The sequence below is a fragment of the Staurois parvus genome, unplaced genomic scaffold (genome assembly GCF_062004578.1).
Source record: "Staurois parvus isolate SC_StPar_1 unplaced genomic scaffold, SC_StPar_1.0 ptg000018l, whole genome shotgun sequence".
NCBI classification, from domain to species: Eukaryota; Metazoa; Chordata; class Amphibia; order Anura; family Ranidae; genus Staurois; species Staurois parvus.
Genome location: NW_028317814.1, coordinates 22,908,932 through 22,936,049, shown reverse-complemented (window position 1 = coordinate 22,936,049; position 27,118 = coordinate 22,908,932). Strand labels below are relative to the sequence as shown.

Genomic DNA, 27,118 nt, shown 5'->3' with positions numbered 1-27,118 from the left:
GTCATTGTGAGTCTATGTGTTTCAACATTCTGTATGGTCAAAGCACCTAGGTATTGTTTTATATTTGAAGTACTGTATGCTAGAAGTGTCACTTAATTTTTTGTATTTTCTCATCCTCTGGTTCTATTGCACCGATCGTACTACTTAAAGTGTCATTGAACTCAGATTACGAAAAGGTCTCATTACATGCTATAGAACAGTGTGTGCATACTCACAAAGCCACTAAAGCATTTGTTTTGTGTAGAGTGAAATATACCTGGTTGATCCTGCCTTCAGTTGTCCCTCCCATCTTCTCTGTGTCCCCAATATACCTGATATTGTGTAAACCAGCTGTTGCCATCTACTAAGCTCCAGCTTAGGTTCATTTCTAAGATCTTAATTTCCTTCTCTTTCTTATCTGTGCAACCCACATGATTATACACAGTGGCAGGGGGAGACTGACAACTCATGGGGCCCCCGGGCAATTGGGGATCATGGGGCCCCTGTGTCCTTGTCCAAACTCAAAAAAGCCTATGAAAAAGGTACCAGGGGCATCTCATGGGGCCCCCTACTGACCCCAGGCCCTCGGGCAGTGCCTGAGTTTCCAAATGGTCAGTCCGCCCCTGCACAGTGGTGAATGACAATCCCATCCCTTCCTCCTCCTCCTCCTCCATGTCCTACTATTGCTAAACACTATGGGGGAGGAATATAGTATGCTGATTGATTTCATTCACTAAGAAACTCACAAACCATTCTTCTCTTTTTCTAGTCATGTGACCGGCACAGCACCAATCAGGACTGTGCAGACACAGACTCATGCTGTAGAGAGCATACATCAGTAGAGACTAGTAATAGAAATCCCTCCCAAGGATCTTTCCCTGCAGATACCAAAGCACATGGAAAGATTGTGTGATCACACAACAGCTCTGCAGGAATAGGTACTTAGAGGATTTAAGACGAAAATACAGTGGGATGATATATATGATTTATGTGAATGAATTATGTCAATTAACACTTCTCTGTTTACTATACCTGTGGATTTGTCATCATGAACCTGAGCCTGTTTATCCTTCACCGGTAATGTGTTATGGCAGAGGAATCTATCACCATTGGTAGTTTCATTGATACATAAAGGGAACTCACCTTCTCAGATACTGATGTTTCTAGGATGTTACTTGCTCTTCTCCTGCTCCTTTAAATCAGAGGAGTCCTATAGTACTCTTTCCAAGCTAAAAAAAAAACACAGGAAATTGATCTTTTGCTCCAGAGGGAATATCTGAATGACTATCGTAGACAGCGTCAGATCCCTAGGAGGTTTTTGATTCATAACACATCTACCATCAGGACATACAATATACTTTGTTCCAAATGATTGAACATATAAATGCAGTTTTGACCTTCTCCTATTAACTGTTGAATGTGTAAACAGTCAGCTAATAGTCATCAATTCTACTGAAATAGATCAACTGAAAAAATTGAAGGACAATGTAAGAATCATCATCAGATGATAATAATCTTTCATCTGTTTCACTCAACATAGAAGGATCTGTCATCTAGATCTCCACACAGCTATTGTCAGTTAAAGGAACACTTTCTCCGATCCCGATTAACCAGAAAGTTCTAGTACCCATGATACATCATCTTTTTTTTGGTGGAATAACCACCAACCCCCATTAGAATCCAGTCTACCCTTTATCTCATGATTGCGATGAACTGGCATGGGACCCGCAGGAGGAGGCAGAGGGGAACAACGCACCTTAATAATTTAGGAGTGTTTAAAGTGGTTGTAAACACTTATATACTGAGTGAAGTGACTGGTCTCAGGTGATACACAAAGATGACTCACTTCTTCCTACGCAAGTTGTATCTGTTTATCTGCAGTCGTCGTTCCCCTACATCCATTCAAAGTGTAGAATTTACACAGCATCTCTCAGCTCTGAAAAGCAGGGGGCAGGGAGCTGAAGGTACATCTGTGAAGAGAGCTCTGAGAGCTGATTAGAGAGCAGGGACATGTCCCCTCCACAGAGCTCACAGGAACAGAGCTAAAGCTGTCAATCTGCTGGAGATCCCTCCCCTTTCACCATTTTTCTCTTGGTGTCAGAAAATTCATCAGAAGTGACTCATGCTTATAGAAGAGGAACAAGGCAGCAGATAGAAATGACACTTTGTGCTCTGGATTGGGACAAGCACACACTATAGAGCAGGGGTCTCCAAACTTGCTAAACACAGGGACAGCTTACTGTCCTTCAGACTTTAGGGGGGCGGACATTGGTGTCAGTGGGAGGAATTCTGCCCCATCATTAGTAGTGGGAGGAATAGTGCCCAATTGTTGGTGTCAGTGGGAAGAATAGTGCCCAATCGTTGGTATCAGTGGTAGGAATTCTGTGTGTTACGTCAGTAAGTGGGATAGTGCCCCAAGAGCCAGATAAGAGCAAGAAAAGGGCCACATCTGGCCCCCGGGCCACAGTTTGGATACCACTTCTACAGAGGGATATGCTTTTTTTCTATTTCATGTCTGAAGTTTACAACCACTTTAACTTGAATTAATGAATAAATTGCACTGATTAGTTTCCGCCTCTTGTCAATTCCTGAGCGTGCCTCAACTATTTTAAGTCTTAAAGTGGTTCTAAAGGCTCAAGGTTTTTTACCTTCATACATTCTATGCATGAAGGTGAAAAACTTTCTGAGTGCAGCATCCCCCCCAGCCACCCTAACACTCACCTTATCCCCCTCTCGATCCAGCAATGTGCACTGGAGTATCGCTGTCCCTGGACTCCATCTCCTCATTGGCTGAGACAGAAGCAGGAGCCATTGGCTCCCACTGCTGTCAATCACAGTGAATAGACACACAGGCAACGGGTGCCCCCATAGCAAGCTGCTTGCTGTGGGGGCACCCGACAGGAGGGAGGGGCCAGGAAAGCCTGCAGGGGACTCAAGAAGAGGAGGATCCAGGCTGCTCTGTGCAAAACCACTGCATACAGCAGGTAAGTATAGACATGTTGATTATTTTTTCTTTAAAAAAAATAAGCCTTTACAATCACTTTGTTAGTATAGTTATGACTTATAGTTGCACAATCGCCAAAGTTTTATTCCTTTAAATATGCTGCTTGTACAGAAAAAAAACTTGATCTGTCAGAAATCCAGTGAGCCTCTAACTGACTGTTTGAGATGACGACACGGTTCATCTGCTGCACGGAATCCATAAGCAGTGCTGTTCTGCCTGAGTTCTCCCCTGTTAGACTACAGAACCCTTAACATTACAAACCTCCATAAAATAAAAAAGGAACTGTTCTGTGGTCTGCAGGAAATTTTTGGGCAGGACTGATAACACTTCTTGGGATATCAGTGCAGCAGAGGCAGGGTCCCTGTTGATGCAAGTTGTAATGCATCCCCAAAGTTTTGGCTAGTGCTAGGCTCTGACTTGAGGAAAGGCTATAAAGAAAAAGTATAATACTGATAAGAATTTTACAGCATGCACAAAAGCCACCCTTTAAAGTTTTCTGGGGACAACACCACCTTTTCTCATTGCAGTGGATTCATAGTACCTCCATCTCCCTAACAAGTCTTCATTTGCAGTAAAAAAACAAACATTGAGATCTGCAAGAAGCTCAGTTGGAAAGAAATACCTTAATGGAAGCATTCTAAAGTCACCAGCACCCACCATTTAATCCCAGTGGTGCCACATTGTTTCAGCCAGCTTTTCCCACTGGGTAATTAGACAGTAATATGTTGTCTGAGTTGATGTGCAGGATATAATGGCTGTTCCTCAGCAAGCAGGCTTTTGCCAGAGCTAAAAGACACCTAGCAGAGTAGTCAAAGTTGAATATGCTGCATATCTCATTTTCGTAGCTTATTTTGACAACCATCTGACATCACAAATCCCAGATAATCATTCAGGCTGACAACTTGAAATGAGATCTGAAATCCATACTGAACCTTAGTGATAAAAAAAAATCCTCGTGCAACTGCAATGTAAAGTCCTAAACGTGTCCAAAAGTTTGCTCGGCCATATATCTGCATGGTGTACCATGCAGCATCCACTGCGGATTCTGGAAGAAAACATGACTTACATGTTATCTGACCATACAGTGCTATGGTCTTTTTTGTTTCTCACTAATGCCAGATGCCTGGGAGGTTTCTGTAGATTATTCATATTGCTTTTGGCAGCACCTACATACCTAGGCCTAGGCCTACCTAGGATGTAAATGAAGGGTGTTAAACTGTGATAAAATTGCATAGCATTATAGAAAGGTATAACTAAAGTCTTCTTGTATCTCACTAATGCTGTTGATGCCCGGGAGGTTTCTCTAGCTTCTTCATATTACTTTGGCACCACCTACATACCTAGGCCTAGGCCTACCTAGGATGTAAATGATAAACTGTGATAAAGTTGCATAGCGTTATAGGCAGGTATAATAACTAAAGACTTCTTGTATCTCACTAATGCCGGTAATGTCTGGGAGGTTTCTCTAGCTTCTTCATAGGCAGCACCTACATACAGTACGTAGGCCTAGGCCTATCTAGGATATAAATGAAGGGTGTTAAACTGTGATAAAATTACATAGCATTATAGAAAGGTGCAACTAAAGTCTTCTTGTATCTCACTAATGCTGGTGATGCCCGGGAGGTTTCTCTAGCTTCTTCATATTACTTTGGCGGCACATACATACCTAGGCCTAGGCCTACCTAGGATGTAAATGAAGGGTGTTAAACTGTGATAAAATTGCATAGCGTTATAGGCAGGTATAATAACTAAAGACTTCTTGTATCTCACTAATGCTGGTAATGTCTGGGAGGTTTCTCTAGCTTCTTCATAGGCAGCACCTACATACAGTACGTAGGCCTAGGCCTATTTAGGACGTAAATGAAGGATGTTAAACTGTGGTAACATTTCATAGCTTTATAGGAAGGTATTTTTAACCTCAAGACTTAGGGTGAGCTAAGGTTCGGGCCAAACTGAAGCAAACTGAACTGTCAACTGATAGCAGGTTAATGGCCAAATCAGCTGCGACCATGGAATTCCATACCCTGGAGTAGTTAGGTACTAAGGGGGAGATAAATTAGTATCATAAGACTGTTGAAGGGGCACCCTACCACTTTACTTGTCAGCAACTGCCAGGAATAGAGAACAACTGGAAGTTTGGAGTTGCGGCCCTTGGTGTTGGTCCAGTAGAAGGGTGGGATCAGATTGCCATGTTGGCCTTGTTCTTCCTCTGGGTACATGTGGATGTTACGCAGTAAGGAGATGTCATGACAGTGGATAAGAGCAAGCTTGGGCTACAAGCTCATAAGCATCTAGGTTAATCTTCTGTCAAAGACATGGTGACATGCATGGACCACCAAGCCATCTACACCAAGTAACAGTTCTGGGCCTTGCAGCCAAGTTAATGTGCCAAACACATATAGGGTTTTCCTTCTAACAGATTATTTTATCCATGCTACACAGCGTGGATTGATGAATCTCCTGTTGTGTCTATTATATGTTGACAGCTGGCCCCACCAATTTTCTACTTGGCTCCCTCAGTTGATGATGGCTCAATTAATGGATATCAGACAGAAGGCAGCCGACAGGGCCACCCATTGATCGAATTTAGCTGGTTCATCAAGAACCAGCTGAAATTTATACAGTGTAGGACCATTATATGGGCTTACGTACACATGCATTGGTATCAGACACTGGTGTTTGCTTTCGAATGCAACAGTGCTCAAAAGCATGCATTTAAATCCAAATCACAGCAAAAGGCTGTGTTTGGCCTGTTTGAAAAGCAATTCACGGCGGATACATATATACTTACAAGATAAAATGGAATGAATAGCAAAAACACACAATCAGAAGCCTTCTCTCCAACCTCAACGGAATGTAGGAATGGCAATAACCACTGACGCGTTTTGGTGGACTGGCTACCTTCCTCATAGCAGTGGCCACTGCGTTAGCTGTCATAGTCACTCCCATATTCCATTGAGGTTGGAGAGCAGACTTCTGGATTCTGTGTTTTTGATATGCCATCATTTCATTTTGGCTTGTGAGTATAATATGTATTCTTTTATCCCTTAGCAAAGTGGTGGATATAATGCACTAGGCGTTTGCACCCTCTTTGTTTTTGTTGGTTTTGCAGTGCTGGATTCCCAAATCTGAGGAAGGCTGCACCACTTGAACGTTCCAGTTTGAATTGCATAGTAGCCATGGAACTTGTGACTTTGTCAGCAAGCATCCTCACGATCCATGAGCACTGAAGTGTCACATTCATAATATCTCTTTGATAGAGACATGAGCAGTGCAGAGGTGGTTGTGCTGTATGACCTCCACATATAACAGAATTCATCCAATCCTATGCCACACAACATGTTCATAGATGACCTTTGGATGGACTAATCCTTTCTCTAGGGCAGGGGCCTCCAAACTTTTCAGCAAGAGGGTCACATCATATATTTTACAGATATTCCTGGGAGGAAAAAAAAAAATCAGTTTTATAAATCAATGAATAATAAATTAGTGAATACGTTTTACTTGGATCCTTTTTTGGAATTGGCATGATATGATTCAGAACCAGGGGCGGAATGACCATTTGGAAACTCTGGCGCTGCCCAAGGTCAGTAGGGGGCCCCATGAGATGCCCCTGGTACCTTTTTCATAGACTTTTGTGAGTTTGGTCAAGGACACAGGGGCCCCATGATCCCCTATTGCCCGGGGGCCCCATGAGTTGTCAGTCCACCCCTGTTCAGAACCATAGAGAAAGAACTCAAGTAAAATAAAGCAAAGTCCCCCATTACATCAGGGTCTCCATCAGAGCCCCCCTTTACATCAGTGTCCCTATCAGGGTTCCCCTTACATCAGGGTCTGCATCAGAACCCCACTTACATGAATGTCTCCATCAGAGATCCTCTTACATTAGTGTCCCCATCAGAGCCTCCCTTACATCAGTGTCCTCATCAGAGCCCCCCAATTTGTACCCCTTTGGAGTAGTCTTTACATCAGGATCCCCATCGGCGGAGACCTATTGATTTCTGAGCCAGAAGAAATCTTAGAGTGGGCCGAATGTGACCTGTGGACCATAGCTTGGAGACCCCTGCTCTATGGTTTGGGTGCAGCAGCTTATTTTGATAAAAAAAACTGGGACCCCTGTAGTAAAAAATATGCACTCCAATGAGTGCTGCTATTGAATCATCATACCACCAACCTTTCTTAAAGATTCCTTTTATTAAGGTGAGCAGAAAAATGTTTTGGTTTTTTTTTTCTTTGTGCACCTTAATAAAAGGGTTTTTTGAGTCCCGGAAACATTTGTTATGTGATCATTTAATATGGAAGCCTTCTCTTCATGTTTTTTCATATTTTTGCATGCTGCCTACTTTTTCCTACAATGGGATATATACTGTATGTGATTTAGAAAAATCTCACCTTGAGCCCCGTCTACCTTCTCCCTACCGTATCTTTTTTTTTGTGGTAAGACAGGCACCCATTGTTCAAGCATGGGCACAATTTACAATCCGTTCAACCCGTTAAAGCAGATACACAAACTTGTATTGACATGCTTCTGTATTTCAAGCAGACCTTTTAAAATGATTGCTATTACAAATGTGGGTGGAGTCCAGACTGGGCAGACAAAGTGCTTGTCTTCAATGTGACATTGCTTGCATTACATGTATATAATTGCCACAGGTTCCTTAATTAGGAAGATTAAGGAAAATTGCATGTGAACACTAAATATACAAATATATTAGTTTCAGTGTGGAAAGACAAAGTTTCAAATAAAAAACAAAGCAATTGATTTTAACCTTTGCCCTGTCTACATAGGATGTGTGTGCTAGGATACTATTGTAATTTAAAAGCTAACTTAGGCTAATGTGTAATTATGGTCAAACGTTTGCATACCCTTGAAGAATTGGTAATATACAATATGTACCTTTTTTAACCACTTGCCGTCCGCCTGCTGTTTATAAACGGCAGGGCGGTGGCACTCCAGGGGCGGGTTGCCGTTCATAAACGGCACCCGCCTTTTCTATCTGTACGCGCTCCCTGGGAGCGCGCAGCACCGCGATCCGGTGCCCGCTGTGTCCTCCGGACACAGTGAAACACTGATCGTTGGACAGGACCTCTGTACGAGGTCCCGATCATGTGATCACTGATTGGCCAATCAGTGATCACATGCAAAGTAGTAAGCAAGATTGCACTTTGGTCACATGGTACAAGCCTATTCACAACAGCCTTGTACATGTGACAAGCTGTGACCAATCACAGTTCACTCAGTATTTTTCAATGGCTGCAAGAATGCAGACAGAGAAAAAGAGAAATGATTGCTTTTACATCCTATATGGGTGTAAAAGCAATCACTGTAAAAAAAAATAAAAAAATAAAGCTTTATCTGTCTCAAAAAAATGGTAAAAAATTCATATGGGTACAGTATTGCATGACCGCGCAATTGTCATTCAAAGTGTGATAGCGCTGAAAGCTGAAAATTGCCCTGGACAGGAAGGGGGTAAAAGTTTCCGGACAGGAAGTGGTTAAAGAAACATGAGTGAGCAGGCAAAACACATTTCTTTAATTTCTTATGAGATTCATATTCAACTGTAGGTTATAACGGAATGGCACAATCATAAAACAAAACATGGAAACAAGTAAACAAATGAAATGACCCCGTTCCAAAGTCTGCATACCCTTAGTTCCTAATACTGTGTATAGCCCCCTTTAGCATCAATGACAGCGTGCAATCTTTTGTAATAGTTGTCTATGAGGCGCCAAATTCTTGCAGGTGGCATAGCTGCCCATTCATCTTGGCAAAATACCTCTAGGTCATGCAAAGTCTTTGGTTGTCTTGTATGAACCACACGTTTGAGATTTCCCCAGAGTTGGTTGATGATGATATTAAGGTCAGGAGACTTTGATGGCCACTCTAGAACCTTTACCTTTTTTCTCCTGTAACCATTGGAGGGTCAACTGGACTTTGTGTTTAGGGTCATTGTGCTGGAAAGTCCAAGAGCATCCCATGCGCATCTTTTGTGCAGAAGAATGCAGATTGGTCACCAGTATTTTCTGATAACTTGATGCATTCACAAGATTTCCCATACCTTTAGAGCTCACACACACACAAAACATCAGTAAGCCACCTCCATGCTTTACAGTGGGGACAGTTTTCTGTTTAACCTTCTCCAAACATAACCCTTATGGTTGTGCCCATATAGCTATATTTGGGTCCCATCACTCCAGATTACAGTGTGCCAGAAGCTGTAAGGTGTGTCAAGGTGTTGTCTGCCATATTGTAACCGGGCTTTTTTTACATTGCTTAAAGGCTTATCTGGCGATTCGACCATGCAGTTAATTTTTGTTCAAGTATCATCGTATTGTGCTCCTTGAAACAACCACAGCATCTTTTTCCAGAGCAGCCTGTATTTCTCCTCAGGTTACCTGTGGGTTTTTCTTTGTATCCTGATCAATTCATCTGGTAGTTGTGGCTGAAGGCTTTCTTGTTCTACCTGACCTTGGCTTGGTATCAAGAGATCCCTGAATTTTCCACTTATTAAAAAGTGATTAAACAGTACTGACTGGCATATTCAAGGATTTGGATATTTTTTTGTATCCTTTCCCATCCTACGTTCTTTTGCCAGTTCTTTTCTGCTCCCCATGGCTCAGTATCTAGCCTGCTCAGTGAATCCATGAGCTAACAAACCCATTGACTAATTATACACAGACTCTAATTGCAATTTAAAAAGCCACAGATGTGGGAAATTACCCTTTAATTGCCATTTTAATGTGTGTGTGTCACCCTGTGTGTCTGCACTAAGGTCAAATATTACAGGGTAACTTTTGATCAGTGCCATTTGGGTGATTTCTGTTATTATGATTTTAAAAGGAGCCAAACTATGTGATAATAAATGGCTTCACATGATCAATATCCTTAAATAAAAGACAGTTTTTTTGGCACGATCAGTCATATTTTCAATATCAATGCTAAAATGTTACGATCTCTGCCAGGGTATGCAAATTTTTGAGCACAACTGTATGTGAACTCAACCGTTAAGATCTTGCATAAGGTTTATTCAGTTGATGTAAATTCAAATGTAATTTTCAATTTTAAATCTGCAGCTTTCATTAAATAACCTGGTGATCCTGCCATGAAGGTCCATTTTTAGACATTTCCTGTGATAGGGTGATAAAACTCTGACCCTATCTTTCAATGCTCCTCCAGCGTCAAATTATATTTAAAAAATGGAAGTTGTTTTTTTATATACAGTGCCTTAGCAAACTAAATGTCATTCACTTGAGGTTTTCATCTAATTTAATTACCTTCTTTGCAGAGAATTAATTATTCAAGTTTATGCTTTCAGATTCAAGCAGCAATATCTAAAGGTGGCGTTCAACTGAATGATAGCAGTTGAGAAATTGTGACAGCTTGAAGCACTGACACTTTATAGTCTGATATTTAGAAAAGGAAGTGCCACACCAAATGTACAGAGTCCAAAAAGCATTGTATGACTCCTAAGCAGTGTATATTGTATATGTTTACTTGTTTATCAATATAATCCATTGATACCAGTTCACCAGGACCACTGCTCCAACAGCATCATACGGGAAGAAGCCACACAGGTCTGCTAAGGCATTGTATGACTCCTAAGCACTGTAGATTGTACGAGCCAAAGCATTGTACATGTCCATTAACAAGTTCAAAGCATTAAATATACAATACGCTCGTATATCCTCCAGTGAATTGTAAGGGAAAGCCAACACATTTCATGGGCATCAATGGATCCCCCTTCATCAAGGCTTCGGAAACTTGCTTAAATGCAGAGATGCTGGACAAAGTAGAGGTTAAAGATCCAATATTAGGAGTGGACTGATCTACTTTGCAATGCTTTTTTGACTTTTGTACATTTGGTGTTGCACTTCCTTTCTTCTCAATATCTTATGCTCTAAACCCAAGGCACTCCTAGAGGACCCTTGTGTGAACAGGAGCAGCTTAACCAGAGTAAGCGCACTAGTTTATAGTTAACTACTTACCTCCAACCAGGGGCGGACTGACCATTTGGAAACTCGGGCACTGCCCAAGGGCCCGGGGTCAGTAGGGGGCCCCATGAGATGCCCCTGGTACCTTTTTCATAGGCTTTTTTGAGTTTGGGCAAGGACACAGGGGCCCCATGATCCCCTATTGCCCGGGGGCCCCATGAGTTGTCAGTCCGCCCCTGCCTCCAACTGAAATTCAGGGTCCATTGGAAAAGAAATTCAAGGTCCAGATCCACTCTCTGATAAAACAGAAAGTAAACTCTCTCCTACGCTTGAGTTTGGTGCTCAAAGTCAGTAGACTTCATGTGTTTCTGTAGCACTTCAAATTCTTGAATAGCCACCAAGTGTTGATGCCCTCTTAGGATTGGGGTAGTCACAATAGATTGTTTAGCATAGAAAGAAAAAAAGGGCATACCAGCCTGGCACATTCCCTTCATACACCATTTATTGATTTAGTAAAAACAAGTATTATACTTACAAACCCATATGTGTACACACTTATCTATATAATCCAGAAACAAGTTCACCAGTACTGCTGCTCCAGCAACCACATATGGGAAGAAGCCACCCAGGTCTGCTAAGGCTAATGCGTTTTGTGGGGTGTCCCCTCTTCCTCAGAGCCAAATAGTCTAATATCTGTAGCATGAACTTATATATCAATATCTAAGGTCATGCTACTTACTGTATATTAGTCTATTTGGCTCTGAGGAAAGAGGGGACCCCCTTGTAACACATACCCTATAAAGTAGATCAGTCCACTCCTAATATTGGATCTTTAACCTCTACTTTGTCCAGCATCTCTGCATTTAAGCAAGTTTCTGAAGCTTTGATGAAGGGGGATCCATTGATGCCCATGAAATGTGTTTGCTTGCCCTTCCAATTCGCTTGAGGATATACGAGGATATATATACGAGATATACGAGTGTATTGTATATTCAATGCTTTGAACTTGTAAATGGACATGTACAATGCTTTGGCACGTACAATGTACAGTGCTTAGGAGTCATACAATGCCTTAGCAGACCTGCGTGGCTTCTTCCCGTATGATGCTGTTGGAGCATTGGTTCTGGTGAACTTGTCTCTGGATTATATTGATAAACAAGTAAACACATGGGTTTGTTAGTATAATATCTGTTCTCCCATGCCCTTCTCTTTAATACATGAGGCCTACTACGTTTTTATAGCAGGTCCATATTTTTGTATACTGCCTAAATGCTACCAATCCATTTGTTTCCATTCTACTTACAGGTTACCCATTAATATTTCTCCTATATAGGTCAGGCTGGGGTGCTATGGTCTTCACTGTGTACCAAACCCTTCTCTTTAATACATGAGGCCTACTACGTTTTTATAGCAGGTCCATATTTTTGTATACTGCCTAAATGCTACCAATCCATTTGTTTCCATTCTACTTACGGGTTACCCATTAATATTTCTCCTATATAGGTCAGGCTGGGGTGCTATGGTCTTCACTGTGTACCAAACCCTTCTCTTTAATACATGAGGCCTACTACGTTTTTATAGCAGGTCCATATTTTTGTATACTGCCTAAATGCTACCAATCTATTTGTTTCCATTCTACTTATGGGTTGCCCATTAATATTTCTCCTATATAGGTCAGGCTGGGGTGCTATGGTCTTCACTGTGTACCAAACAAATGTATTAGTGTTTGTTTTTAAGCAGCCATATCTTGTTATTAGGCATGCGGCATTCATTTCCATTTTATCTGATTAATTATGTAGACACTGGCAGCCTTCTTGGGTTGTTACAAACTCAACGTTCTGATGTAGGAACATCGAGCTTATGTTTATGAATACTGACATATAGTAGCAGATGTATCGAACTAAAACAGAGAAACGAATGAAACATATTAAAGAGACAAAACCATAAAATGGTAAAATAGGACCAGTTGGCGTTTATTTCTCCTTGCTTTTTTTTTTCGTAGCTGGATCCATGGAAGGAGAGACCGTACTGGTTTCTGATGTGAAGTGGTAAATGTCAGTTGTTCTTCTTGACATTAAGGTCTTTTTCTTAGCTCAGATTATTGAATGTGCCGTAAGTGCGTGCGTGTGTAATGCTCGCAGCGCTACATCTTTCTGGATCTTCCTGGTTACTCCGCACTGTGCTCCGCAGCTAAACATAAGCATTATGTTCATGCCCAAAGGAAACACAAAATCTTACTGAGATAACATAATGTGATTTCTCAAGGGTTACTTCAGGCGAAAACTGTTTTCAAACCAGGCTTTGCTCATTTAGAAATTCCATATCTTCCCCACGAGCAAGTTTACGTTGCAGCTTATGCAAGCTATTGTTGTATGTGTGTGTTGTTGGGGAATGGACATGGAATTGTGAGTGCTATTTGTTACATATGCCTGCACAGGCACTGCATATCTGCCATGATTCATCTCTCTGCTGCAGTACAGTCTGTGCACATGCACTATAAATAGCTTGGATACAATGCGGTACAGTGTCATTCTCCAGTATTGCTATTATTTAAATGGGACGAGCATGGCTTATATTATAACATCCTTTAGGAATTATTCTCTGTTGCAGTCGAGGTTGATGGATGATGGACACTGTGAACCTGGAGAGGAGTTAAGTATTGGGATTGACCAAAGGACTATCTTAACCTTGGTTTTTTTTTTTTTGTCCCTTTTATAGGTCCCTTGGCGGTCTCTCCAAGTTCACACACAGGTTATCGCTGAAAGAGAAGTCTGAGAAGAGGAATGATGCTGAGTTGGCACCTCTGGAACAGCCTGTTTTCCGGCGGAGATCACTGAGCATTGAATGGTGAGAGTTATGGGAGCCAACTACAAGAGGGATTGGTCTTGAGTATTAAGTTTGTGAGGCATGCAGGAGAAATTTCTGATTTGTTCATAGCGGTGTGAAATGAATTTACAATGAGTTGGCATTGTATAGCGTCAGCAGCAGTGTTGTGTTGTGTTACCCAATAATGAATTAAGAAATATATGTTGGCTAACCTAATAGATAGACATGGCAAGCATTGGAAATATTATTATTATTATTATACAGGATTATATATTATTATTATACAGGATTTATATATTATTATTATTATTATACAGGATTTATATATTATTATTATTATTATACAGGATTTATATATTATTATTATTATACAGGATTTATATAGCGCCAACAGTTTGCTCAGCGCTTTACAATATAACGGGAGACAATACAGCAACGATACAGTTCAATACAAGAGGGATAGGAGAGCCCTGATCCTTGGAGCTTACAATCTAGGATGGAGGGGCTAGAGGTACAAAAGGTAGCAACTGTGGGGGATGGACTGGTTGGAAGAGTAGAAGATTCCAGTAGTAGCTGAGGGCAGGATAGGCTTCCCTGAAGAGATAGGTTTTCAAAGATCGTCTAAACCTGAGTAGAGTAGGCGATAGTCTAATAGATTGAGGTAGAGAGTTCCAGAGGATGGGGGAGCTCTGGAGAAGTTCTGGAAATGAGCATGGGAGGAGGAGACAAGGGAGCTAGAGAGTAGGAGGGAGGGGCTAGTGGTACAAAAGGTAGCAACTTTGGGGGATGGACTGGTTGGAAGAGTAGAAGATTCCAGTAGTAGCTGAGGGCAGGATAGGCTTCCCTGAAGAGATAGGTTTCAAAGATCACCTAAAAGTGAGCAGAGTAGGCGATAGTCTGATAAATTGGGGTAGAGAGTTCTAGAGGATGGGGGAAGCTCTGGAGAAGTCCTGGAAACGAGCATGGGAGGAGGAGACAAGGGAGCTAGAGAGTAGGAGGTCTTCCGAGGAGCGGAGAGTATGGTTTGGGTGATATTTAGAGACAAGATCGGTGATGTAATTTGGGGCAGAGTTATAAATGGCTTTATACGATATTGTTTTGAATTTTATCCGTTGGGCAATGGGAAGCTAGTGGAGGGATTGGCAGAGAGTGATGGCAGATACGGAACGGTTAGTAAAGGTGGATGAGTCTGGCAGCAGCATTCATGATAGACTGAAGAGGGTATAGCCTGCGATTAGGTAGGCCAATGAGGAGGGAGTTAAAAAGTCAAGGTGAGATATAAAAAGGGAGTGAATAAGTTGCTTAGTGGTTTATTAGGTTTCTTCATCAGGCATGGAGCATAATGTACATTTTTATTGCTTGAAGTAAGACAATAAATTGTATCACTTTATCTCCAAATTTGTAATTTTATCATGAATTTAAATAAATTTCAGTAGATGATTAATGTAAATGTTAAATGGTGTTGAATTATAAGAATGAACAGTAGAGAGTTGGGCTCCAGTATATTCATTGGAGTGAATCTGTACCCATATTATCCACACTAAGGTTTTTACATGTTCTGACCAAGTAGTAAAAATACTTTAACACAAGCTCTCATTTACCTCTGTAGTTATAGGCATTATGGAAAAATAAATCTTCAAATTTAGAGCACAGGCACTGAAATCTTTTTGTTTACTGTTGTTGTTTCTATTGCACCAGAATCTTGACGGCCTCCTAGCTCTCTAATGTAAACAAATAACGGGTTTCTTTGTTGTGATCATTGATCCTTAAATTACATCACACTACATACAACTAGAGAGGTCAAGGGTGGCTTGTTTTAAAGCTCTTTCACTGATTGTTGAGAATATTTAAATCATTTAATGTCAATAATCTGGGCACAGGTGCACTTTAAGGCTCCATGCATACTAGCATTTTTTTTAAGCTAAAAAAACTCTGGATAAAAAAACGCTGGTTATAGGAGCATTTAGCAGCGTTACCGTTGTATTAGAGCTTTTACATTACATGTGGAGGAAAAAAAAAGCTTTTAGGAGGGTTTAGCACCAAAAAAACCCTACAAACACATTTTTTTTATCTGCTCCTAAACGCAGATGCTCAGAAAATGCCAATAGCCTAAAGTAGTGTGCATGGACATACAGTCAGGTCCATAAATATTGGGACATCGACACAATTCTAACATTTTTGGATCTATACACCACCACAATGGATTTGAAATGAAACTAACAAGATGTGCTTTAACTGCAGACTGTCAGCTTTAATTTGAGGGTATTTACATCCAAATCAGGTGAACGGTGTAGGAATTACAACAGTTTGCATATGTGCCTCCCACTTGTTAAGGGACCAAAAGTTGCACAGTCTGCACTTAAAGCACATCTTGTTCGTTTCATTTCAAATCCATTGTGGTGGTGTATAGAGCCAAAAATGTTAGAATTGTGTCGATGTCCCAATATTTATGGACCTGACTGTATAGGTAAACACTATATAGCTTTCTAGAAGCAGAAAAAAATGCTGATAACAGCTTCTAGGAGCTTACAAAATGCTAGTGTGCATGGAGCCTAATCCCTGGCTGATATGAAGTTTGAGGTAGTGCCATGTTATAGGGTACAGTGATAGAAAGGAACAAGGGCATGGTCATCAGAGTCAATTTCGAAATTATCTCACACGTGTTTATTATTTTATGGCGTGCTAATGTTATCACCCAAATGTTCAAGTCACAGATAGACTTTAGTACAGGAGTAAAATTTCATTTTTATTTCCACATTAAATAGTTATTTAAAGTGAAAGTAAAAGCAAAACAGTTTTTTTAATCTTTAGAGGAGGATGAGTGAGACCTTCTGCATCTGCCGTGGTTAACAACTTTTTTGGAATTTTGGCTATACATACAGTTTCAGCTTTGCGAGCTATTATTTTTCATCAGTCGGTATTTTATGTTAGGAATCGTTATTTTATTGCCTCTTCATATGGATTTTTTCCATCCTTATTAGGGACATTGCCGTAGAACTGGAGCTGCTTAGAATAAGTGACACTTGGTAGTGTGAAATTATTAAAAATTAGTCTAAAGGGTCCTTTATACTTGTGTCGCCATCTGTGGCGGGTCGCTTTTCACATGGCGTTTAACACATGGTGGCTCCTCACCTCCATTTTTAACTCCTAAATACCCACACCACCATGCTTCTGTTGTTGCAGAGCATTAATGGCGTGGTTCCACTCAGTTGAATGGGTCCCATTCGGCAGGCAGTACCATCGATTCTGAAACATGATGGGGGAAGTCTTAATTTTGCCATGCCATTATGGAACGCTCTGTGGCCATGGCTTGTGTACACCTTTATCTGCTACCGTGGCAGCTTAAGGAAGTAAGGGAAGCCTAAAGGCCTACTCCACTTCACTCAATTATTGGTTGCACACTGAAGGATTCACTTGCCTACTGGATTCTTATAGCTCCTGTAGATTTCAGGGGCAATATACCCTTACCTGAGGCCCCTGTTTTGTCCCCCTACACTGTCAAATGTTCCCTGAAGGACAAGGGTGTTACTGGAAAGGGCATTCCTCAACACCCATGTATTTATCTTAGCTGCACTCCATTGCAGCTGATTACTTCTTTGCATCTCGTACAGTGTTGATGGAACTGGGGGAGTGGTGATGTCTCTCACCTGGTCATATGAAAGGGTTCGGGCCTAGGGATGGACTGCTAGATGTGAGCACTGTCCAGGGGAAGTGCCAAATAGCATCGCCAGCTGTGGAAGAGCAAAAAACTGCTAGGGAGCACAGGTAAAGTGATTATAAGGTGGTTGGGGGATGCCCTTTCCAGAAACACTGTGACTTTTTTTACTTTTGTCGAGGTCATTTTTCCACTCTTTAGATTGGCTTCCAATAAGTGATGACAGGCAGAGGCGGCAATTTTTGCTGCCCATCTTCATCTTTTGCTAGGACAGTGGGGGCAGGGCCACAAAGTGTCATGGACTTCTAGGATGTGGGTGGCCAGGGCGCACAACCTCACTTGTTGTCAGGGGCGGACTGACAACTCATGGGGCCCCCGGGCAAAAGGGGATCATGGGGCCCCTGTGTCCTTGCCCAAACTCAAAAAAGCCTATGAAAAAGGTACCAGGGGCATCTCATGGGGCCTTCTACTGACCCCGGGCCCTCGGCAGTGCCCGAGTTTCCAAATGGTCAGTCTGCCCCTGCTTGTTGTTATTGTACAAGTGGCCTCCTGCACTATAACAACCAATGACACTGTATGGCCCAGGGGACTGAACATACACAGGACTGAACGTGCACTTAAAGCAGTAGAAAACGTTAACAAAAAAAGAAAACCCTCTCCGTACAAGGTAAAGTTATAATGTGCTAGTATCAGGGGTGGACTGACAAATCATGGGGCCCCTGGGCAATAGGGGATCATGGGGCCCCTGTGTCCTTGGCCAAACTCAAAAATGCCTATGAAAAAGTTACCAGGGGCATCTCATGGGGCCTTCTACTGACCCCGGGCCCTCGGCAGTGCCCGAGTTTCCAAATGGTCAGTCCGCCCCTAGCTAGTATGAATCGAATAATTTCACATTATGAATGACTTACCTCTGGCACCGCTGCAGAGGCTTCCATCTTCCTTCTAGGTTCCTGGGCTGCGGCCACTTAAATGGCCGAACCACGATGACGTCACTCCCACACCTGCACACAGCTCTGAAGGAACAGCACGGATATGCTCAGAGCTCATGCCCTGGTGAAGTCACCGGCTGCTGCTCACAGGAATATTTCCTGAACTGTGCACTTTTAGGAAATATTCATTTAACCTACAGGTAAGCTTTATTATAAGCGTACCAGTATGTAAAAATAAAAAAGAAAGTTTACCACCACTTTAAAACAGTGTCTGGTAAGGACATTCCTTGAGTGCCATCCAATATGGACGCTTCTTTTGGCCTCATGGGCAGCACCACCACAGTTAGCGAGGTTCTGGTAATTATGTACGCTTGCTAAGAGGCAAAGTAGGCTATACCAGGGGGCTAAGTGAGTTGCACTACCTTTTATAAAAGGGAAACACAGGTTCATAGAGCTTGGTTTGGTGGAATGGAAGTCACATGTTGCCTGTCAAAAGTGGGGCTCCAGTCTGCAGCCAGACCCCTGTTTGAGCTGGTGCTGTACATGTTCATCTACCTGCTGCCCTCAGACAAGGGATACTCTCCCCACTTACATACGGATTAAGCTGTAGGATTAACCCCTGGGCTGCCTTTTTATCTCTGCACCTCCAGATGTGACAGATTATAACAGATGCAGGGGCGGACTGACCATTCGGAAACTCGGGCACTGCCCTAGGGCCCAGGGTGAGTAAGGGGCCCCATGAGATGCCCCTGGTATCTTTCATAGGCTTTTTTGGGTGTGCTTTGAGTGTGGGCGAGGGCACAGGGGCCCCATGATCCCCTATTGCCCGGGGGCCCCATGAGTTGTCAGTCCACCCCTGAACAGATGCCTACTGTTTGCTTTCTGGTGAGTGTACATCCGTCCAAGGTGATGGATTCCCTTTGTGGATATTTGCACTTTTTCACTTGGATATATTGCAATTAATTTGAGGACTATTATCGTTTGATATTTGCTGATTGATATACAATATTACTATGGACATTGATTGATTCACTTATATGCACAGCCGCATGGTTTTGCACTTTATTCTTTTCTTCATATACCTTTTGATTACATATTTTATGTGAATTACCGCATTAATACTTTTATACAGTCTGTGCGTTTATAGCGCTGCACTTTATTTATACACATTTATATTGGAATCGTTGCCTACACCTTGAGTGCCAGGAGCTACCTAAATATTTATATTCATATTTGTTCTTTTTTTTTTTTAATTTAAATGTTTATTGATTTTCAAAATATTAGGAAATTTAAAATCCACAATATAAATTCTCTACATTCATATAACAACAATATCTAATTTAAACAATCATTTCCCATATTTTCCTTATTTTTCCCAACCCCCCCAATAGCAAATTCAAAATCACCCCCCCCTCCCTAACCTCCCACCCCTCCCTACATCTACTGCTCTTTGGCAAGAGAAAAAGAGGCTCTAAATCGTGCTCTCACCATAAGGGGGCAGGAAAAAGAGAGGCTTTATTCTCGTCCATTCACCCTTGATCTAAACTCTTCCCATTTTTTCCATTTCGCCTGATATATCCCCACACCATCTTCCTGGGTATAAAACAGTTTCTCTAATCTTACAATATAGTCCATTCTAACTATCCAGTCTTGTTTTTTTGGAGCTTCTACTTGATGCCAAAATTTTGGAATCAATCCCTTGGCTGCATTTAAAAAATACCATGTTCCTGATTCTTTATATTTATTTACTGTTATTTCTGTATTATGTAAAAGGAAGGTTCCAGGGTCCAGACTAATATATTCATATTTGTTCTCAATTAGCGCTCGCTTACATATTCTTTTTAGGTTCATAGAGCTAATTGAATAGGCAAAGAGCAGCAGCAGACTTTTGGGGCCATACCTCTGCTCACTTTGCTCTCCGATCTTATCATTGTGTTGCCTATTAGCAGATTTGCATGTACCATACCTGATTGGTTTTTGATCTTGTATCTCCCTCTCCTAGATTAGTTACTGCTGTATAGGGGATTGCAAGAATTTTATACAAAATCAAGTTCAGGTACTCACACTAGCAGCATTAAAAAAATACAGTTAATGATTTACTAATACATATTATACATAGATACATTTGTTTATACCTTTTATATCTAACCATGGTTCAGCTTTAGGAAAATGTGAATATATGACTTTGAATAGGCCTGGTATTGATATTGATTGCTATTCCCACAATCCAAAGTGTTTTCCAAGAGGGGTTGGTTTTGCTGCGGCTCCTTATTTGCAGTGATTGCATAATTACCCAGATTGGCATGTGCACTATAGGAAAAGACAATGCAATAATTGTAATTAGGTCTTAGCCCAGTGTATGTTTCTCACAGCTTACATCTTTGTCATAGCTGCCAAATTCTTCTCAGCTAGGTATTACACCCCGAGGGTCCAAATTCTGGCATCCATAGAGAACTCATGAACTAATAATTCATGCTTCTCTGGCACAGACATGTGTTTACTGTGGTCACAAACAATGTAAAATGCCCAATTGTGTAAGTTCTATACGCAACAATAATATAGCTCTCCCAGAGTGAGTACTGCTGATCAGCCTGGGAAATGTATTAAACATATCCCAGGCATCTTGGGCTAGGGTTCTCTCCTGAAAGAAAATTGCAGGTATGGCAATTTTTAAATAGGTATATTGGTCCAGCTTGGATCAATGTACGTATGTACAATATATACCATACCTTTGGGATCCCCCTAGAAGCTGGAAATGACTGTGGTAGTCACTGCTACTACAGTAATTGCCACTGGCTTCAGAAGTCCCATGCCAAGTGGCTGCCCTTCTGCTTACTGAATACAGGAGATCGCCCTCTTGGCGCGGTCACCATTCAGAGAACACTTTCCATTTTTTCAAAGAATGCAAATTGTCTTTTTCGACAAATAAATTCAGAAATGGTGTCGCGACACCATTTCTGATTTTATTTTATTTTTATTTTTTATTTTATTTTTGATTTGATTTTATTCTCTATGACACAATGGTATGAGGATGTGCTGAGTGTAAGCGAACCACTAGTTTTTTTACACCATTTTTATTACAATTTTATTTTCACTATTGTATTGATTTTACCACATAGTATTGATAATATTTAAATATTTATTAACACTTAACATACACCATAGTAGCTCACAAGACCCCACACTTTAGTGTCTTTTTTGACAAACTGGAGATCATCACCTACCTCCTCGATCCCCTACAGTCCAGCTTCCGTCCCCTACACTCCACTGAAATTGCCTTAATCAAACTCTCCAACGACCTGCTAACTGCCAAAGCTAATGGCCACTATTCAGTGCTCCTACTCCTTGACCTCTCTGCGACCTTCGACCCAGTCGACCACCCCCTCCTCCTTTCCCTGGTCTCCTCCTCCCATGCCCGCCTCCAGGACTTCACCAGGGTGTCACCCATCCTCTGGAACTCCCTGCCCCAACCCATCAGATTATCACCTACTCTCCTCTCCTTTAGGCACACCCTGAAAACCCATCTCTTCAGGGAAGCCTACCCCACCCCCTGCTAACTTGCCGACCTCCTCCACTCTTCCTACCACTCCATCCCCCACAGCTATCTCCTCCTGTACCACCATCCCCTCCCTCCTAGATTGTAAGCTCGAAAGAGCAGGGCCCTCTAACCCCTCATGTTTTGCATTGTATTGGTATTGTTCTGTCACATGTTCTGTCCCGCTTTGTAATGTACAGCGCTGAGCGAACTATTGGTGCTTTATAAATACTGTATAATAATAATAATAATAGTCCAGTCGGAGAACGTCTTGTATTCATTGAAAAAATGCAGTTCACAGTGTTCATTGAATGGTGCCAATGCTGAGCAAGTGACCTTATGACTTGCCATCCACGTGGCATAGGACCTGGAAGTTATCATCCACTGTTATAGCAGTGTCTACTACAGTGATTTATAGATTCCAGGGGATCCCACAGATATGGTACATGCATACTTATTGGTGCAAGCTATGTATGTAGCTATGCATATACAATACCTGTGGGATCCACATGTGGCCCTTGGAGCCCTCTGATCTGACCCTCCACCTTAAACTAAATGTAGAGTGCCTCAAACTGAGTGCAGGAGTTTTGGTTCACTCTCAGAAGTGCACCATGCCCACAAGATAAAATAGAAGTCAATGGCAAAGCACAGCTAACCTGCAGGAAAGCTGCAGGTACACTGCGCTGCCCCAGGGTGTGGGTAAACCACAGCACATCAGTGTGAAAGCAGCCTTATAGGGGGCTCAGGACAGTAAAAACAGTAAAACCCCATAATTGAGACTTTTTACGACACCCTTCCCAACCACTAGTGTAGCATTAGGGGTTGCATTGGTGACCCTGACCCATGCCCCAAGGGGCCCATGTGGCCTCCCTCTCACATTCTGTTTTACACTTGGAACAGAAGGAGTGGTGGAGTGGCATATACAGGAACCTATTCTCTCCATTTTCCTCCTACAACCACTGAAAGCAGGCGTCTTCTCCTTTCCCTACCGCTGGCATTCAGCGGCTGCAGGAAGATAATGTTCATTATGCTATTCAAAATAAAAAAAAAATTGAAATTCTGAACCATTCTATTTCATTGTGGCCCACGACCTGTTTACAAATCCCTAAATGGCCCTCAGTCTTCAAAAGGTTGGGCACCCCTGCTCTAGAAGCTACTCCAGTGATCTCCACTAGCTTCTGGGTCCCATGCCAAACGGCTGCCCTGCTACACTGAGAACACGGGGTTGCTTGCTCGACACCATTCAGAGATTGTTTTTCTGTGATTGGACAAGGTTGAGAGGGGACGTGATGATGTTACGCTCTCCATCTTGTCCAAGGAGAGAATGCCTTGCATTCATTGACAATATTCAAAACATTCTCTGAATGCTGTCTGTGCTGATTGAACAAACTCCTGTGTTCATAATTCAGCAGGGCAGCTGCTCAGCATGGGACCCAAAGCTAATGGAGACCACTGGAGTAGTGGTGCCTAATAGAGTGATTTCCAGCTTCCAGGAGAATCCCACAGGTATGGTGTATACATAGTAAAATTATCCATACCTGGAATTTTTATTTAATAAAAGCTGCAAATTAAAAAAAAGAAAAATTATTTTGGAATTACCTAATATAAGATTTTAGTCATTTGAGTTAAATATTATATAGCAATGAAGGTGTCTGTGCTGGATAGAGATTCAGTTCATTTCATAAAATCATCCATTATTGGAGATAGCCTATTTGTATTATTTTGGTCCATGGCCAACTGATTGTGTTCTTTCTATTAAAAGGTGCCAGTGTGTAGCACATTTCCCAGGCTGGCCTCCTCCGATCTCGTTCTCTAATGACTCTGGAGTCTCTTTGCTTTCTGAAGAAATGCTATCTGGGAGTTGTTGTACGAGCTGCTCTGGATCTTGGATGGGGACCATGTTCCTGTGGACTGCGGTGTGTGTGTGAAAGTACTTTGTGGTGGGCTCGCAAGCCAAGAGGCGAACGCAGAAAGCTGGCCTGAGAATCACGGAGGGTGGGATGGCGTTGGGGCTGGAAGACAGATAAACAGTAGGGCTTTTCCCACCCATTCTGGGAAACGTATGTGGGGCTGTGGTGGGGGAAATTAAAGAAGCCTGTCAAGTTCGTGGTTACTCTTCCCGGTGCCTTGCTAATGTCTTACTGGGATTCTGTTTAAAAAATAGAAACCCTGTTTACCACTGTCATTAGAGCTCCTCTAAGATGCAGGATATTATTGAAAAAGTCACATTCTACGCTTCCCTCATTAGATTTGATGATGAGCTGCATTTGATTGAGAGCTAGACTTAATATACGGCTTTATCAGTGTGTACCTACCACCTGAACACAATCTAGACAGCCACGCCGTGCTGGAAACTAAACCTGTGAGGGCTCTTTCACAGTGGCGGCAGTGCCTATATATATATATATATATATATATATATATATTTTTTTTTTTTTTTTCGCTGCCAAGGGGGATTTTGTAAAAAAAAAACCACTGCAGACGCACACAGTTGCAGCTCGCTCCCATTGTCAAACTCTGCAAGGCAAGTTGTCTATCAAACTCTATAAGTCTGACATATTAAAGTGATATTAAATCCTCAGTTTTTTAAGCACTTTCAGCAAAAAAAAGAAAAAAAAAACTGCAAGGCAAGTTAAAATTGCCACATCTGCACCATGTGTACAGCTCCATCTGGCTGTAATATTAGAATTCAGGTGGGCAGCTGGGGGGGGTGAGTAAACTGCGGTCCAGCTGCCTGTTTTTAACCGGCTTGTCACCTATGTTAAAGAGCCCTAAGAAAGCAAACAGTTTCAGATTTTACAGAACTGGTGTTTATGGTATGTAAAAGTTGGTCCAATTAAAGTGTATGTAAATGTGAACTCTGACATTGGACTTTTCTTATTTGCTTCCATTTGGTTTAAATAGTTATTATTATAGGTATTTATGTAGCGCCATCTATTTACACAGCACTTTACATTCACAAGGAGCTTACTGTCTAAGGTCCCTATCTCATATGCAGATTTGGGCCAATTTAGACAAGTGTCAAGTAGCCTACCAACATATTTTTGAAATGTAGAAGGAAACCCACACAACTTCAAAGAGTGTCACGTACCTGACCGGAGGCTGCAATAGAGAGAGGGCTCCCCTTACGGCTAAGTGCAGTGCGCCCCTGGTGGTGGAAACAGGAGGTGCAGTGCCCAAAGAAGCAGGGGTTGCCAGAGGTGTTGCTGCTTGGAAATGCCTGATGAGATGGAACCCGTGGGTGCTCCAGTTGCAGGATGCGTTTTTCCAGAGAACACGTGGATCCCGGAGGATGGGTAGAGTAGTCAGTAGCCAGAGCCAGGATCAATATGGAACAGCAGACAGGAGCAAGGTCAGGATCAAGCCAGGGTCATACACAGAGTAGTAGCAGACAGGAGCAAGGTCAGGATCAAGACGGAATCATACACAGAGCAGCAGACAGGAGCAAGGTCAGGATCAAGCCAGGGTCATACACAGAGTAGTAGCAGACAGGAGCAAGGTCAGGATCAAGACGGAATCATACACAGAGCAGCAGACAGGAGCAAGGTCAGGATCAAGCCAGGGTCATACACAGAGTAGTAGCAGATAGGAGCAAGGTCAGGATCAAGGCGGGATCATACACAGAGCAGCAGACAGGAGCAAAGTCAGGATCAAGCCAGGGTCATACACAGAGTAGTAGCAGTTAGGAGCAAGGTCAGGATCAAGGCGGGATCATACACAGAGCAGCAGACAGGAGCAAAGTCAGGATCAAGCCAGGGTCATACACAGAGTAGTAGCAGATAGGAGCAAGGTCAGGATCAAGACGGAATCATACACAGAGCAGCAGACAGGAGCAAGGTCAGGATCAAGCCAGGGTCATACACAGAGTAGTAGCAGTTAGGAGCAAGGTCAGGATCAAGGCGGGATCATACACAGAGCAGCAGACAGGAGCAAAGTCAGGATCAAGCCAGGGTCATACACAGAGTAGTAGCAGATAGGAGCAAGGTCAGGATCAAGACGGAATCATACACAGAGCAGCAGACAGGAGCAAGGTCAGGATCAAGCCAGGGTCATACACAGAGTAGTAGCAGTTAGGAGCAAGGTCAGGATCAAGGCGGGATCATACACAGAGCAGCAGACAGGAGCAAGGTCAGGATCAAGCCAGGGTCATACACAGAGTAGTAGCAGATAGGAGCAAGGTCAGGATCAAGCCGGGGTCATGCACAGAGCAGCAGACAGGAACAAGGTCGTGATCAAGCCAGGTCGGTAATGGGTAATCAGCAGTAAACTCAGGAACAGGAGGGGCTGACGCAGGGGCGGACTAACCATTCGAGCACTCGGGCACTGCCCAAGGGCCTGGGGTCACTAGGGGGCCCCATGAGATGCTCCTGGTACCTTTCATTGGCTTTTTCATAGGCTTTTTTGGGTGTGGACGAGGACACAGGGGCCCCATGATCCACTATTGCCCAGGGGCCCCATGAGTTGTCAGTCTGCCCCTGGGCTGACGATAATCCAGCAATCACTGAGCAGAGCTGCAGTCCTTATAAAGGCCACTGAGTGTCAGCAATTAGTGCATCCTGCATGTGCTGGTGTGTTTTTGTGCACAGGAATGCTTTATTATGTGTCGTCCGCCTATGCGCATGCGCACTTCTTTGCGCGAATTGGTGTGGCCATATTGCACATTGGCGCATTTTCCCGGGCTTACTCGTCTTCCTCGTCTTTTCCTCTGACAAAGAGAAAAGTGCCCTGACCAGGACTGGAACCTGGTACCCCAGTGCTGCAAGGCAGCCATGATGTTGCCTACCTATATTTAAAGCATACCTGTTGTTCATATCAGATGTTTAGAACTATCCCGAGTCTAGTTCACTATGCTTCAAGGAGTGTATTCATCCCTCCCAGTTTTTTCTTGAACTACAAACAATTTGTTACCTGCAAAAAGATGTGCATTTATTATTTTTTTGTAAAAGGTAAACGTATCCTTTAAATTGATTGGATAACTGAAGTTAAAGTGATACTAAAGGTTAATTTTTTTATTTTGTAAAATAACAAACATGTCTATACTTATCTGTGGTGTGCAGTGGTTTTGCAGAGAGCAACCTGGATCCTCTTCTTCTCGGGTCCCCCGCAGGCTCTCCTGGCTCCTCCTGTCTGTTGGGTGCCCCCACAGCAAGCAGGTTGCTATGGGGGCACCCGCTGCTATGTGTGTCCATTCAAACACGGAGCTGCAGCTTGGCCCCACCCCCTCTCTCTTCTCATTGGCTGACTGACTGTGATTGACA

The 27,118-nt window shown here is 42.5% G+C and overlaps 1 protein-coding gene across 4 annotated transcripts in view; it reads left to right on the top strand.

Moving 5' to 3' along the window:
• The window catches only part of LOC149473188 (ankyrin repeat and fibronectin type-III domain-containing protein 1-like), a 455,911-nt gene that overhangs the window by 299,272 nt on the left and 129,521 nt on the right, over window positions 1-27,118 (top strand). For all 4 annotated transcript variants that reach the window (XM_089683050.1, XM_089683059.1, XM_089683065.1 and 1 more), the window contains one exon: window positions 13,634-13,762. In XM_089683050.1, the coding sequence (XP_089539176.1) occupies window positions 13,634-13,762 (129 nt within the window). The remainder of the gene's footprint in view (window positions 1-13,633; window positions 13,763-27,118) is intronic.